The 16,904-nt window shown below is 34.3% G+C and overlaps 1 protein-coding gene across 4 annotated transcripts in view; it reads left to right on the forward strand.

Moving 5' to 3' along the window:
• The window catches only part of LOC145686345 (uncharacterized), a 244,867-nt gene that overhangs the window by 82,068 nt on the left and 145,895 nt on the right, over positions 1–16,904 (forward strand). For all 4 annotated transcript variants that reach the window (XM_081759588.1, XM_081759589.1, XM_081759586.1 and 1 more), the window contains exon 4: positions 11,598–11,766. In XM_081759588.1, the coding sequence (XP_081615714.1) occupies positions 11,598–11,766 (169 nt within the window). The remainder of the gene's footprint in view (positions 1–11,597; positions 11,767–16,904) is intronic.

Consider the following 16,904-nt stretch of genomic DNA (forward strand, 5'->3'; position numbering starts at 1 on the left):
GCAAGTCTGTTTGTTTGTTCTCAGATAATAAGGTATCTATAAAGGGGTCCGATTCCCTCTCCAAACCTTTAATCTTTTTTAGATTTTATAATTTTGGCGAAATTTTCGTATTTTATATGTATTTCGTGCCGGAAGCTAGTTCCATTTTTTTAGGTATGCCCCTGCCAAATATGAGTGACTTTTATGAAAAAAAAAGTATGTTGATAAACGTCGCCGTACTTTTTCCTTAGTGCTTGAGAAACATTGTTTGGGATTAGAGATGCAAAATAGCCGGCTTTTTTAATTGATTTTTTTCACATAAAAAGTCGGCTTTGTAGGGAAAAACGGAAATTTTGGCTTTTTTCATTTTCATGATTTTTCTATCTAAATAGCTTTCTTATAGTATGCTCTATAGTTAATAGTAAGATTTCATGACCTAAATGCCATATTTCCCTCTAGGATTCACCATCAAGATGGATGGAGCACATGTTTTATGAATTAAGCATTAAGTACGTAGTATTTGAGAGCAATTTTAGAGGTCATATGACTTTATTTTAACTTCTGAGTTATCGACATTTTTTTTCTTTAAATCGTTTCATTTTTAGTTATTCGTGTTTCATTTCTTAGAGCTTAGTACTCTAGTTTCTAGCACATAGTTAAACTTGTTTTTCAATATATCCGTCAGAGCATACTTGCACATTTCTGTTATACTGTAGTTGTGTAATGATGTAGCAATAATCTTCCGGATTCAACCTTGAATATCATTTTATACAAATAATCAGTACGAATTTAGAAAAGTGTTTTGGGAGGGTTTTTTCTTATTAGTGGTTGTTTTTTTGTTTTTTTTCTAAAAAATGCTTGATTTTCATTTGAGGGGAGCTTGAAGTTCATGAGTAAAGAAATAACTAAAATTACGTTTATTTTAGAAATTCCGTAATTTCGGAGAACAGGCTTCAGTCCGAAAGACACCCCCGCCCTAACCCCTTTCGCAAATCCGTCATTGCTGGTAATTAGTAATAACAACAATTTAAAACATAAGAAATTAAATCAACCAGGAATCACAGTACACCCACTATCTCTACATTCACAGATGGAATTAAGAACTTTTGTCGGAATGGTCGAATGCGGGACTGAATTCCGGATTTCCCAATAAAAGCGGAAAAGCTAACCACTCACTCATGTTTGTTGTGCTTGACTTAAATTTATTTTGTAGTTTTTTTTTTTTTTTTTTTTAAGAAAAAGGGAAAGTTCCGTAATGACATGTTGAATTATTGTTAAAAATTCAGAAACCTTCAGGACTGGGTAAACCGTGATGGTGGTTATATACTCCATAGCCTTGAAAACCAAACGCTCAGATGAATGGTATTACGCATATGATCCATGAACAGAAAATTCAGTACTTTCCTGATTCTAAACAAGCTTAAGGAGCAGTTTGTGCATTACAGAATTTGGGACTTTACCGATTTTGCAGGTCCGAAGCACCTGATAGGTGTAACATTATTACGTACGTAATGAATGAATAGAAAATATATTTTCAACACTTCTGTTACATTTCAAAGAAGTTTCTGTAGGGGTAGCAAAGGCGGAAGCAAGAGGTGCATTAACAAATTAGGTGATTTTTGAGCGTCCCATACAAAGATTGCATTTTTTCAGTCTTTTAAAGTAATACGTTGAATTGTAATAAAACAATGATTATTTTTTATTGTTACTCTAGTACGAATGTTTATGAAAGTCTCAGAAGTCAGACAATAAACTTATAGGCTATAACAGATTGACGAGGGAATGATAATGATTTATTTATTTATTTAGAATCACCAGATGCAGCTGAGAGATTATTTTATACTGGATATCTAACAACATGGAAAGGATTTGGGAAGGTATAGGCCAGGGCCTGTTTTAGTAGGTACAATTCCGGCCGGCATTTGCCTGGTAGGACTGAGGGAAACACTGGAAAACCCCAGTCAGGATGGTTGACAGCGGGAATCGAACCAATGACCTCCCGAATGCGAAGCCAACGTTGTACCACTTGAGCCACTTGATATACGTAATGAACAAAGAGAAGAACATATTATTTTTGAAAACGCTACGGTGTCGAAACTTAAATTTGTTTTGTGCGTTTGTTCAGTAAATATATTATTATCTTCCCGATGTATTATTTGTTTGAACTCTCACACAGTACAATAAATTATGTATGTCATGTAACAGTTTTTCCTTGTTTTTGTATTTTTAATTCACAATAAAAATTATTGCTTGTAATGCATATGAAAGTTAAAACTTAACTGCAACTTATTATATAGATGGATTAATTTCTTGGGATTCATAATAAAAATGTGTTAAGAATTAAAATTGTTTGAAATATGTTTTCGAAATTCATGTTTATTTTTGAGGTTTTGTATTATCTTCACTCACTACTACTTAAATGAGTTTTTGTGTTGTAGAGAAGCGTAACAAAACCTGCTTTATCAATTTAAAGCAATTAAAAAAAAAAGCCCAAAATTTCCCAAGCGAAGCAGAAAAAACCGAGTTCCCCCCCCAAAAAAAGAATACAGTTTTTCCTGAACCCTTGCATCTCTATTTGGGATTGAAATAAGTTAACGACTGGCAATCAATTCAAAATTCAAGCCCAATACTTTCACTTAAATGACATAATTAACATTTAATATTAATTCCTAATGCTTTATCTTCAGTTCACGACTTGTATTACGCGAGAAGAAAGATTTGATTTAAATCAAAAAATCGATTTAAATAAAAAAAATCAGCAAAAATGATTTTTTTAAAAATAAACCATTATTTTTTCCACCCTGGTTTCTAGATATATTGCAGACAAAGAATTAGAAAATAAAGCTTGGGAAAAAGCTTTTGCCAAGGGTGCTAACTTCATAACGTTTACCAGCTTTAGGTACTGTATTAGCGATGAATATAAAAGTAAGGTTTGGTTTAGGTTTATAAGTATGTAGTGTATTTAGGTTTAGTTTGTAGTATGTATTGTGTTTAATTTTTATGGAAATATTTTTTTTTTTTTTTTTTTACTTTTATAATAAATGTAAGTATGAAGTTGAGTAGTTTTAAATTTACAATTCCTCCCGAGGATCTTAAGGGATTAAATAGTGATCACATTTTAACCAAGAAACAAATCAAAGAAAAGGAAGCGAAACTAAGTAAAGGGCAATGTATGTCTTTAACTTTTTATATCACAAGTTAAGAAAATTATCAAAGAAATGAAGGCAAATAATAAAGTTCATTACGGTGGTTTTATATTTACTATTCCAATCATTTTAGCTTTAATAGGTGCTCTTGGTTCTGGTGCTACCGGAGCTGCTGCTATAGCCAAAACGGTAGATGATGTAAAAAAGAATAAAAAAGAATTAGAACAAAAGAGACAACTTAGCAATGGAAGAGAAACAAGATGGTAAACTTTGAGTATGATATTCTTAATTTTGATACGTCTAAAAATATAGGAACACACTGGATTTGTTATTGCAAAGAAGAAAATATATGTATGTGTTTGTGTATGATTGTATGTGTTTGATTCATTCGGAGGTAATCCACCAAAAAGACTCATAAAATATCTTGGTCATAATAATATAGAGTACAGTAGCAATCGTATACAACACTTCAACGAGGTAATTGTGGACATTTATGTATTAAAGTGTTAAAAATGTTTACAGATGGATATAGTTTTCCAGATATTATTAGCGAACTAAATAGAAATAAAGATGTTTAATTCATAAATTTTTTCTTTATAATAAATATGGATAAAATAGTCGTATGAATTACAATCCTGTAAGCTAATCAAAAGACAATCGAGAATTTAAATAAACCATACATCTATTGAGTTTGATATAGATGTTGGAGATAAGTTTATACATCCTTATTATGCTGATATGTATGTTACTTTAGAAATACGTGGCAGGGAAGCAGATGGTAAGTACAGCGGTAAGCCAAATATTAAACTCATTAATAACTTTTTCCGTATCTATTTTCTGAAATACAAGTTAGTAAACGTGGGCAGATATTGGATATCATAGATTATCCTGGTTTAACTTCGACAGCTGTATATACATGTACGATTTCAAAACCATTATGATGAAAGTGGATGGGAAGGAATCAAATGGTGGAGAACAGATGAGGAAATAGTATTTCTATTACGACATTTGCCAGGATTTTGTTCTGATTATAAAGATACTAGGTGGAAAGGTAGATTAAAATATACATTTAAAAGAAGTGGATCTGATAGTGCATTTTTCTTTGGAAAACGAAGAAACAAGATGGGACCTTTGAAAATGATCAACCACATCCTGGTCAAGTTAAGACTACAAATATGGAGTTGAGAATGCCTGTTGTTAATTATGAACCTAACTATGCTACCTTGCTAAGGTCTAACATGTTAAAACAGGGTAAGATTCCTATTTCCTTCAACACATATCAATGTTTACAGAAGAGTTACAGGCAAATAATTAGAATTTGATTTAACCACACAATTTAACTCGAGTGAATTTGATATGCCTAATTTCGTAATTAACTTCTCGCAAGCTGATAGAAATGAAACCAAGAAAAAGACGTGCAAATTCGATCACTGTAAAGTCCAGAATATCCATTTTCGTAATTCTAGAAATGAATCTTTTCCCTTGGAGTCTTTGAACTTGGATTTCAAAAACAAATATCTTAAAGCTTACGAGATGTATACCATGTACAAGAGGGCTACCATTGGAAACTGAGATGTATTACTATCCAAGAGAGTTTTTAGAAAATAGACCAATGTTTGTAATTAATACAAGCAAACATAAATCAGTAACCGTAAGAATAGAACTAATTTAAAATTGACTTAATTTTGAAAGTGATGTTCCAGATAAAACGATTTGTTATGTTATGATTAGTAAGAACTTTGAATAAGATGTACAGAAGGAAAAGATGATAGAGAAAATGTAATCAGTTATATGTTTCTTAGATTTGTTTAGTTTAAGTGTTTTGATGATATAAAAAATTCATTCAATAAAAATGAATATACCAGATAACATTCCACGAGAGAATCTTATTGCGTTAATTAAGGATACTATATTAACTCTTGAGAAATTATTAACGAAAAACAAAGGAAAGTTCAAGAGAATAAAAGGTGTGTATACTATTCTTATTACGTTATCCATTCTATTATCAGCTTCTACAGGGTTTTTTAATGTTTATTCCTGTTACTGTGTATTCAATTATTATAACTGCTTTTGCTTCTACTTCGGCTGTAATTACCGGTTTGTCAACATGATTCAATATAGCTACAAAGAAAGAGTATTATAAAAATATGGTGAATCAAATTGAGTTGTTTAAAGATGAACTTAATGTAATTAAGTTAATAAATGGTGAATTAACAGATAAAAATGTGAGAGCTATTATTAATAGAATCAATGATATACTTAACGTAAGTCGAGACTATTAGAAACAAAAATGAAGTTCATAAAAAGTTGCTAGATAGAAGTGAGTTGCTAGTATGGAACCTCAGAAGAAGTTTATCCTTACCAACACATGCAACATACTCATCAAGAACGTTTAGAATCATACTGAAATCGTGTTTGAGGTGAATGGTTATCTATTTTCTTTAAACTATGACCAATGGATGGAGTTTAAGAAGTCATTGTTTCCTATAGAGAACGAGATAAGCAGATTTCACTATCAGTATCTAAACTTATAATCATGTAAACATATAATACATACTTAGAATTTAGGAAGTAAGTTTTTATGACTATATCATTAAAACTATCCTCATATATAGATGCATCTCGTTAAATGCTGTTCAAAAATATATACATTCTTATACTTGTGATTAATAATTCTCGTGTTTTTAAGCATTATATCAAAAAAATAGTTAACCTATCCCCGTATATACTCAAAATAAATTCACTCGTTAAAACTAGCTCGAATATATATATATATATATTATGTTTAAATGGAACTGGGAAGCACGATTATTATAATTATATGAATTTCCAACAGTGCCAACCAGAACCATCTAGCGGTAAATATCTTTCAACAATAAGTAATTGACTATAGCTGCCATCTAGTGAAGATTTCTATAACCAGTTCCTCCCTTGATTCTTGTATGAAAAGTTCGTTTACATGCTCAAAAGTCGTTTCTTCAGTAATTTGCATAAGCTATCATCGTGAAACAACATTCAATGGACGTTTTAAAATATAAAGATAGATACTCCGCCAATTTTTTCATCTGAGTTTTTCATCTGGGTTAATGCTGTCCTGAGTTGACTTCTAAAAAAGGAAAGAAAGAAAACATGTTGACTGGTATTATGCGGGTCACGTACACATGCTAGAAGCAATTTGACTCGTACATATATGTAAGCAAGTCACGTATTCTTTTTCTCTTTGTCTTGAGGAAGAATGAATGCAAGAGCATATATGTATGTATGTATCAACGAATTGAATACATATATGAATCAGATGAGAGCAGTTGACTGTGTGTGATTGCATTACTGTGTGTCTATTCCGTCTAAAACTTCATTTCTTTATTAAACAACCACTTGTAAAGCGATTTGAATGGAACAAAAACTGTAGTAAATGAAATTGCCTTCACTATTTTCATTCCCTCTGTTCAATGGCTTATGTGGTGCTGTATAACTTAACTAAAAGTAGTGCGCTAAATAATATAGGCTAGTGGTGGGTCTAGAAGTTATAGGCAGTCAGGGGTGGTGGGGAGGGTGCGCTAAAAGTGAGCTTTGTATTCTACTGGGAAGGGGACGTTGTCTGACGTACTTTGTGATACCACAAGGTTAACAGTATTGTCAACGCAACTTAGTTTTATTTTTTCAAATGCCACTGCGTCAAATTATCACACATTTCAAATCTGTTAAAAAAACTTACAATTCGCAAACTAAGGACGCTACAATATCACAGACATCCAAATTTTATTGACTTCTATAGCAGTAATAACGTAAGTGAGACGGACAGCACAGTGCACATCCAAAGTATTTTAGTATGTAATATTGTGATCATGATGTAACGGATTTCGAACAAATATAAACAAAATTACAAGGGATTGAAAAGTTTACTTTTTTCATAAGCCTTTATTTCGAAGAACTGCTTACATAAGTATGTCATCCTATTCCAAAGATGATTTTCAATAGATGTGGAGATCATAATACGTTTATAGCAGTTTGATATCGACTGTTTTGGAGATACGGGAAAAACTTAGTTTGCAACACAGTTTAAAGGTATGTAATTTCGAGAACTTGTAATTACACCTACCAAAAAGTGTTGTAATGTTCAGAAGAAAATTAAATCAAAAGTTGCTTTAAGAAGTTGTCCGGAGCATGTCATTTTAAGCAATATATCAAATTTTTTACACACACACACACACACATATATATATATATATATATATATATATATATATATAGACGTGTTCAAATTATTAGACTCAACATTCAGTTTCTGAATATTTTACTGGTCTTACAACATTACGTGAGAAAATACGTTCGAACTTTGTCCAAATTACTACTTTGTAACTCTGTCCTAATTTCCAGTGGGTGTGGCATATGCTTTTCAACATCAACAAAACAAATGCGTACGTAACATTCAAATATAGTTACTAGGAAGTGTGTATATCCAAATTGGAAACAAAAAATGAAATTGAATACTTAAAAGAAAATTATTTCTCACACAAAGATTAATATTTCTTATGAAATCCCTTATTCTTTATTCTTTGTGGCATCCTGTGTACGAGTTTAGCACATTTTGACTTCAATTCAGCATCGTGATACCACAAATTGTTGATCTCCTTGATCTATTGAAGTTTGGTTCTAATGTTGTTCTTTAACTTTTCTTTCATGAAGTTCCAAAAGTTCTCAATCAGGATTAGTGCCTGGCCACGGAAGAACACTAATTTCGTTGTCCTCGAAGAATTTTGTCACAGCTTTGGCTCGGTGGCTTGGGGCTTCATCATGCATAAAAATGAATTTTACGTCATCAAACCAGAGTGCAGTCTAGGAAAGCAGTTCTTCTTGAAGAACTTATAGGTATTGGTCGTGCGTCATTGACCTTTCTACTATATACAGTCTTCCAGGCCTGAAGACAGAGATCACACCCCAAACCATGACTGAAGTAGGATGCTTCACGGTTTATTAAAGACATTCCAATTTGAATTCCTCCCAGGTCAATGTCGCACATATTGTGAACACTCCTAAGACACAAAGATACACGATTCATCACTGAAACACATTATTCTCCAATCGTCAGCAGTCCAATATTCTAGGCTTCGTGCCCATTAAAGGCGCTTCTTTGCCACGATTGGAATAGACTCTAATTTTTGTTTTCTTTCTTGACTGTGCTTTTATTCCCTCGGCACAAAGAATCCTTTGAACACTTTCAGGACAAATGTCTGCGCCATACTCAGCCATTTTTATGCTTAAGTCTATAAGAAGTTGCACTTCTGTTTCCCAGAGCCAATCTTTTTAGTTTTCTGATACCTCTTAGCGATAGCTTTGGTTTTCGACCACAGTTCCCAACCCTATTTTGGCTCTTGTTCATTTCAACAGAGATTCTACTCACAGATTTTTGTTCTATCCCAACTCTACTAGCAATGTATTGCCGTGTATATTTTATTTCCACCAGAAGTATTTTGTTAACTTTCATTTTACGTGGAGAAAGGCCTTTTGCTTTTCCCATTATGCTGCAATTACAGATCTACACAGAATAAAAAATTTATACACGAAACATGTCACGATCATTTTAAACTGGCCCATTCAAACTGTTGAACGCTTTAAATGTCGTTAAGTTCTCACGACAGCAACCACAACACTTCAGACTGTAACTTGTTGATAGGAACCACAATAGGTATCTTAAACTGAAATACCACTTTCAGAATTTCCCCCCTCACTAATACCATTTGCTGTTCATCGGTGATATCACCACTTCAACTGTACAGTAAACAAATGAAGGATCCTATATTGGTGGTTTAACCATTAAATTAAATGTTCTAGAACTCTAAACTTAGGACTCCTACATCAATTTCTCATTTTTCGAGCGTGAGTCTAATAATTTGAACACGTTTATATATATATATATATATATATATCCAGAATGATTCGAGATATTATTGCATTAAATGGCATGGTGATCTTTATGTCTATTGAAATCCATGTATATAATTGAATGTGATATTTACCTAAATAATTTTTCGAAATAAAGTCCTTTGAAAAATGACATTTTCAGTTTCCTGTAACTGTTTCTACGTGTTTGAAATACGCCATATAATGACCGTAGTATTCGACGTTAAGTTACTTCAGATGTACGTTACTCCATACATCTCACTTTCGTTATTATTGTTGTAGAACCCTCCAAAATTTTGATTGTTTTCCGATCTTTGTGGTACTATAACGTCCTTAGTTTGCAACATTTCATGACAAGTGTGGTATTACTGTTGTAAGTTTTCGATGTATGTGTCGATTTGAAATATGTAATAACCTGACGTAGTGCCATTTGGAAAATACAGTTTTATGTTTAGTTGGCAATCTGTTTACCTTGTCGTATCACAGACTATGTCAGACAATATCCCCTGTCCAATTTTTTGCATGGTGCAAAGGCGTATCAAGATAAATGGTCCACGATGTGTATGAACAGTGACTTTCTCAATGCACCTGCGAAATGACTCAATAGGAATGAGGCGTGAATAGCATAAAATTTAAATCAATTAATTTCAGCATTAATTAGTAATTCAAATTTTGTTGACAAATAAAAATTGTGTATTTATGTTCAGATGTAAGTTACATAATAAAATTTTTCTGTGAAGCACAAATAGTAGTTAATGTTAACGTAAGTATCGCCGTTTCATAACATCTTGCGACAGTTTACTGTCCTATAGCTAGTGCGATGTGCAGTGTGGTGATCTTTGCTCACCTAGATCGTTTTTGGGTGCACGCACAAGCCTCTAACGGCGTCATAGGAGTAGAGAGACTGCATTGATTGGCCGAAAAATGAAGTTGTGTGTGTGTGTCTGGGCTGCTTTGAGACCCAGAAACCCAGAAATTGGGTCAGTGAAATAGCAGTAGATAATGTTTTGAGTATTGTGTTAGACCAAAAACATTACAAGTGTAACTACTACATCAATTCAAATTAATCACGCGCAGATGGAGAGTGTCCAGGGCACTATATTGCTACAAATGTAGCATTTTTTTTTATTTATTTTCAAAACTAGTTGACATACATACTAGAAATGTAGTAAATCTTCATGCTATTATATTACGGCTAGAAATATAAGACTTCCTGCACTAAAATGCTTCTAATGCCTTTAAAAAAATCCGTATCCTATTGCATCTTGTAGTATTTTGTTTCTTCTGTTCTGTACAGTCTGCTCTCTCTTTCTGCCTTTTTCAGAACACACACAGAAAGAGAGAAACTGAAGACATTAAATAGTGAAGCTTAACGTTAAATCACAAACAGTTTGTTGTCAGACTGAGAGGAATGGGGAAAGAATACTTGAATTGAATCATTCTGTTTCACGTTACTGCTAGTGATTTGAAGTGTTGCTGGCAGAAGAACGAATAGTTTAATCTGTATTGGAGTAAAACTTTGAGAGAGAAACACTGGATAGATGATGATTGCCATGCAGAAAATAAACGTAGAAAAGTTTTTCTCTGGTAATAATAGTTACAATCTTACCTAAAATAAAAGATGAGGAGAAACTAGCTAATGTAATGTTTCTAAATTCATGGAAATTGAAAACAATGGCTAGGTAGTATATGACAGTCAGGATATTGAGGAAAATAAGAAAATAATCCAGTGTGACGGAAATTTAAATATAGTAATAATAGTATTTAAAGATAAATATATTTGTGGAGAGAACGAGAATAAGTGAAGCGAGAGAGTTAGAAAAATAGAATGTTACCCAATTGTTCTTTCATCGGGTTTTTTAAAACTAAAGGTATCTACTTGTTGTAAATAATGCTTACTGAACACACAAATGCTTTCTCTACCTGAATATATTTATTCTAAATCAACGTAAAATACTTCACACTCCATCTGTAATAACCATCTGCAATCTATTAAAAAATCTTCAACATAGAACTAAGTTTTTTTTTTTTTTTTTTTTCATATTACGTAATTTTCTGTCTTCAAAGTCTCAAAACCAAGACAACTGAACAGTTCTCATGTTACGAGATCTTTTCACATCATCTAGCACTGCTAAGGCTACATTGGAAAATTATATTGGTGTAATTAGTGTAATTGGTAATTTAAGTTTATCTAATATATAATAGAACATAGAATTCATTTGACAAAGTGAATTAAAATAGAAAACTTGCAACTGTATTTTATAGGATTTCCTTTCGAAGCAGGGACGGCGTACAGTGCCTTCAAGTGCTGCATAAGTATTATAAAGAGTAGCCCAATTCAATTGGTAGGACTGAAGAAAACCCTGAAAAAGCCTCCGTTAGGTTGTGTGGTCGCGTGATTCGGTTTGCATTAATAGTTTATTCCTATTATGGACTGAGAACGTTATTCTACGCTTGCTTTGTCTTATTTCCTTTCTAGTTAATTATTAATTCTTAAGAGTGAATTTACGTTAAAAAATATTTATTCCAATCTTTCATTTGAATATTCCAATTTATATTCCTTTTTTTCAGTAAAAAGCAAGTTTTATAGTAATGAATACAAATCGTTGACGGAATTTGTAAGCGACGTGCGCTTAATGTTGGAAAATTGTTACCGCTATTTTGGTCCGGACAATGTAAACACCAAAAGAGCTCTTCGATTGGAACAAATGCTGGAACAAAGGATTGTTACCTTACCAAGGTAAGATGCAATTTATATTTACAGATACTTATGAATTAATAGAAACACTTAAAGGAAAAGTGCAACTTACCGGTTTAGTATGCCGTTGAACCATCTTTCGTACTCAGAACAACTCTGATGAAACATGAAATGAAGTTATTGAGATCGTGATAACAAGTAGAATATTACATAATTCCCCATGCAGTGCAGAGAATGGAGGCAGAAATCTGCACCGGATTAGTGTCTCCGAAACAGACCACAGGTGTTCAATTATGTTCAGGTCTGGGAATTGGGAGAGCCACGGGAATGTGTTCATCTTCACCCTGACTTTGCTCAATCCACGTTGCAAGAGCTCCAATTGTTTAAATAGGCGCATTAGGATCCTGAAATATGGCATCATTACCCGGAAACAACGTTGGATCGTAGAAAACAACGATCTTCTAAAATGGAGTCGGGCAGTGACGACCGGCACAGAACCGACTGAAAACCAGCATATTGTGGCCTACAGCATCACATAAAAATGGAATGAAATCTGTTTAGTTTTACGTCCCACGGTTATGTTGGCTAGATTGACGGTGATTATCAGAAATGAATTAAATGTAGAATGAAGAAAATGGGAGAAAATGGGAAAAACCCGAGAAAACCCATGCACACGATGTTTGTCCCCACAAAGTTCACTTGGCGCGAGCTGGAATCGAACCCCATGCACCAGAGGTAAACACTCTACCATTGAACCACCGCGATCCCTACAGCATCACAGAGACTGGATTGTCGGTTGGGTGGAGAGACTAGGGATCGTAAACTTCTTTAGGTGTTGGTCACACAAACACGGTCCGCTGTTTGAAGTAAGGTGAACAATTACTCATCCGATCATATCACACGTTTGTAGTCATCAGCAGACCTTGTTGCATATTCACGGCACCATAGGCATCATGTTCAAGCGTTATGGTCCTTTATCAGGTGTTTCACCTGCGCAACCGACCCCGTATGTCCATGCCATGTAACTCGCTGGGAACTGAGATTGTCTACACAGGCTATGGGAGGTGCTGCTCGAGTTCTTCCGTCACTTGCACCCCAGGCGCACTATGTGGTTTTGCCATGAGTTTGTAGACTGTCAACACTTTGGACCTCTCTCTCGCGATACACCCAATACAATTTACCACTTTCGTCATTCTCGCACCAAATAACAGCGGCAACAATTTACCCTCTTTGAAAATCAGAGAGATTGATCATTTTACACTATCACAGTCTGCTCCTTTCACTGTGTACTGTCACTTCTCACGTAGTACAGAGTTCACTCTAATACACCAACAACAGACTGGCGCTGTGGTCGCCGCCTGATCTTTGCCAACCCAGACATTTTATGTTTCCAACTTAAGGTGTTTCTATTAAATTGATAGTATGTTGTACAATAAGAATTAACATATTTATTTTCTGTTTTGTATTTTATTCTTTTAGTACTGATTATATATAATATAGAGTTAAGGAACATCACACTGCGAATCATTACATGAGATATTCATTTAAGATTGAATTACTTTTATGTTAACACCGTACGTAGTTATGTTATTCATAATGCATTAATATAACGCTTACAAGTACTTTACGATAGTGTATACACTATATAAGCTATATGGAATGTTCATAAAATCCCGGTTTTTACTGAAGCAGCAAAGAGTTTCATTCCTATTTTTTTTGATTGTTTTGTGAGTTCTAGTTAATTTAGTTCGTTCTTGGAAAAGCAGGATTATCAGCATTATCTTGGTAGCCTTAGTTTTTGATATTTTCTTCCATAATGAATCAGAAAAAAATAATAATTAACGCCATTCATTCTGAATAAATGAAAAAAATCATAATAAAAAGGAAAAAAAACACGTTTGGAAACGAAACAGTGGTGAAATTTCTGTTCTTAGCCTCTCAGCCACCACCACATTTGGTATAGGTAGCTCACTAGACGAGACACTTCTTATTAGTTGAATTACATAAAAATATACTTTGAAAGCATGTGTCGGAAATTTAAAAACAAAGAAATTTACTTCCACAATACAGTAGTACCAGCTAAATTCTACAAGAAGTTGATACTTGAAGAGCACATCAGTCATCCAAGAAACAGAAGATCAGATCTTCTATATAAGGTAATGATGTGTATGATGAACAGTTCCGAACAGTTGAATTTTACAACTTCTGTCTGCACGGTGTTTGTCGAATGTCTTTTCTTCGTGAGACCCTCGCCTCTAACGTACCAACAAAATGGGAAAAATTTAGTGCACATTTTATTCAATGATATGTCCATTTGCCTTAATATATAAATTAATCCTTCAGCAAAAATGTGTTCCATTTTTCAATAAAACGTTCCTTGGGATTTGTACATAAGCTAATCGAATTTGCTTCATCAAACCTTCTGTGATTGTTGTCTCGCGTTCATATGCAACATTTTTCCAATATCTCCACAGATAAAAGTCAAGTGAGGCGTGCTGGCTATAGTACTGGTCTATTTCTTCCAGTATATTTTTCATTGAAACGAGTGTTCAAATACTATACTTCTCTTCGCGCAAAGTGGGGTCGCGCTCTGTCTAACTGAATTTACATCATTTGTCCTGTCCGTAAGGTCACATCCTCAAGGATAAGTGACAGTTGATGTCTGAAGAATTCCAGAAAAAGCTTCCCTGGTCACATTTCTATCGAAAAAGTGTGGATCAAATAGTTAACCATTAACATGAACATTCCAACGATGTTGAGCATCTACTGCCCTATGCTAACGAGGATTGACATCTGACCAGTGTGGACAATTGTGCATATTGAAATGAAATGAAGTGAAGTGAAATCTTTCAGTTTTACGTCCCATGGTTATGCCGGCTAGGTAAAGGAGACGGTGAAGACGAGAAATGAATGAAATGGTGGAATGAAGAAAGTGGGAGGAAACGGGAGAACCCCGAGAAAACCCACGCACACAGTGTTTGTCCATCATAAAGTGCACTTGACGCGAGCTGGGATCGAACGAGGGACCCCCGCACCAGAAATGAACGCTCTGCCACAGAGCCACCGCAGTCTTAATTGTGCCTATTGAGTTCACAAATATCTCAAAGTGTAGAAATATTTTCATCAGAAAAAAAAAGTCAAACGTCTTAACATGTCGTTTACAGTAAGGTCTTAAGTTATATTCGTGATATGCACGATATTTCACTTTTTTCAAGAGCAAGCAAGTCAGGCAATTCAGAGGTATAGAAGCAAAACCTGCTAAATCCATTTTTCAATTTTGTCAGGGGACGAAACAAATGTAACTTCCATATGTTTCAGTTGTTGAACTTTTTTTAGTGGTCACTACTTAATGCAGATGAGTGAAATTTACCACGAAAGAAAAACAATTGTTCAATAATTCTGAAACATAAAGGATTCACTTTTTTTGTTTCCTGACAAAATTGAAAAATGGGTTTAGCAGGTTTTGCTTCTATATCCCTGAATTGTTCTGCTTATTCCTATTTTCCCTCTCAGTCTATCTGCTGCTAATATGAGGATTGATATGAATTGCTGCTAGGATTGTTATCAGTCAGGCATCGTCGTAATTGCGAGTTGACCGTTCACGCGTCAGGCGACCTCACAAGCTCTTCATTCAATATTTCGAATAACTGTATGACTCGGTGACCGTCGATCTGGATATCGAATTTGATACAAAGCATCAGCTTGACAATTTTTATGACATTCGCCCAAAATAAATAACATATCAACAGTTTCATTCGGAGTGTGATCAGCTATAATTGTCCTATTTCAGACAATATTACTAGTAAAGCTCACATCGGGAAAGCAAGGTGTAATAATAATACTTAGAGGTAATAAGAAACAGTAAACGTAGAGGTAAGAAGTAAGAGGAAGCTTTCGTTAGAAAACTAAATTTGTAGACAACGTAAATATTTATCTTTGCTTTAGGTAGATATTATGTTGCTGAACTGTCTCTCATTTAACTCACTGAACAGGATTCGTATATACAGTCTCGGTGTGAAGACTGGGAACAAAATGTACTTGCTTGCTTGTCTTGTGTCACAAGTATCTGCTGAGCAAATCAGAAAGAAACAACGAAAATTCGTCTGCTCCAGTACGGTGCTGCACATGTTTCACGAAAATATTAGAAGCAACGACAACTGGAACTACGAACATTCTTGTTTTTATATGAAAAAATATTGGTAATATGTTATTGTAATAATGCATACAACATTGCGTTATTTGTTTTTATTTCTTCAAAGTAAGTATGCAAGATGCTTACACTTTTGAAATGTTGGTTTAAAGCTTGGTGCTCGTGCGCAAAGTGAAAGTAATAAAATGAAGTCGAATTAAATTATTTTATGGCCGTGAGGCATATAAGGCTCAGGCCGGGATAGAGGAGGTAAGAATGAGGAAAGGTAGCGACCCTGGCTTACTGAAGGTATCATTCGATCATTCCGGAATTTTCCTAGTGGGACTGAGGAAAACCAAGGACAACCTCAGTCAGGATGGCTGGCCAAAGAAGAGTTCATGCCCACTTTCGACCTACCCAATGCCACTTGGCAGGCAGACGCGCTAATTGAGGGAATCGAGAATCAGGTTAATCGAGTAAGCGCAGATTTTGTCCACAGAAAAAGTTTCCTTGTATAGGTAATTCCGGTTGAGAACTTCACTGATAAAGAGGCACTTACTGGGGAAAAGGCCTACACAACATTGTGCACACATTGCGTTAGTTGAGACTTAGAGACGAGGGTGACTGGCAATTCAAACGTTTGTAACTTCCATAAACTGCATTGTTAGAACACGTGTTTCGCATACAAGTTGCTTACTTTTTCGCATCAAATCATACTTGGAAATAAGTATGGGTGTTACCATTTAAAACGAAGTTCCCTAATTTTTACTCGTTACAGCGCCATCTATCACTTATACATCAAAATGTTTCAGAAAAATCGTACGTATTTTGCTCCGCAGAATCTGAATCTGCAATGAAAGTAGGTGTTCTCGTTTGAAATTGCAAAGTTACTCATTTACAGGGGCGAGAGGGGTAATTTTGCAGAATCGCATTTATCCCTCCTTCTGAATATGGAACTTTTTTCTATGTTGTAGCATTCTCGAGATATTTCAGTGGAAAGATTTAAACAGGCCACCCTATACATACAAGATTACTATCATAATAATAAAAA

Source organism: Thermobia domestica, chromosome 5 (assembly GCF_964235325.1).
Source record: "Thermobia domestica chromosome 5, izTheDome1.hap1.1, whole genome shotgun sequence".
NCBI classification, from domain to species: Eukaryota; Metazoa; Arthropoda; class Insecta; order Zygentoma; family Lepismatidae; genus Thermobia; species Thermobia domestica.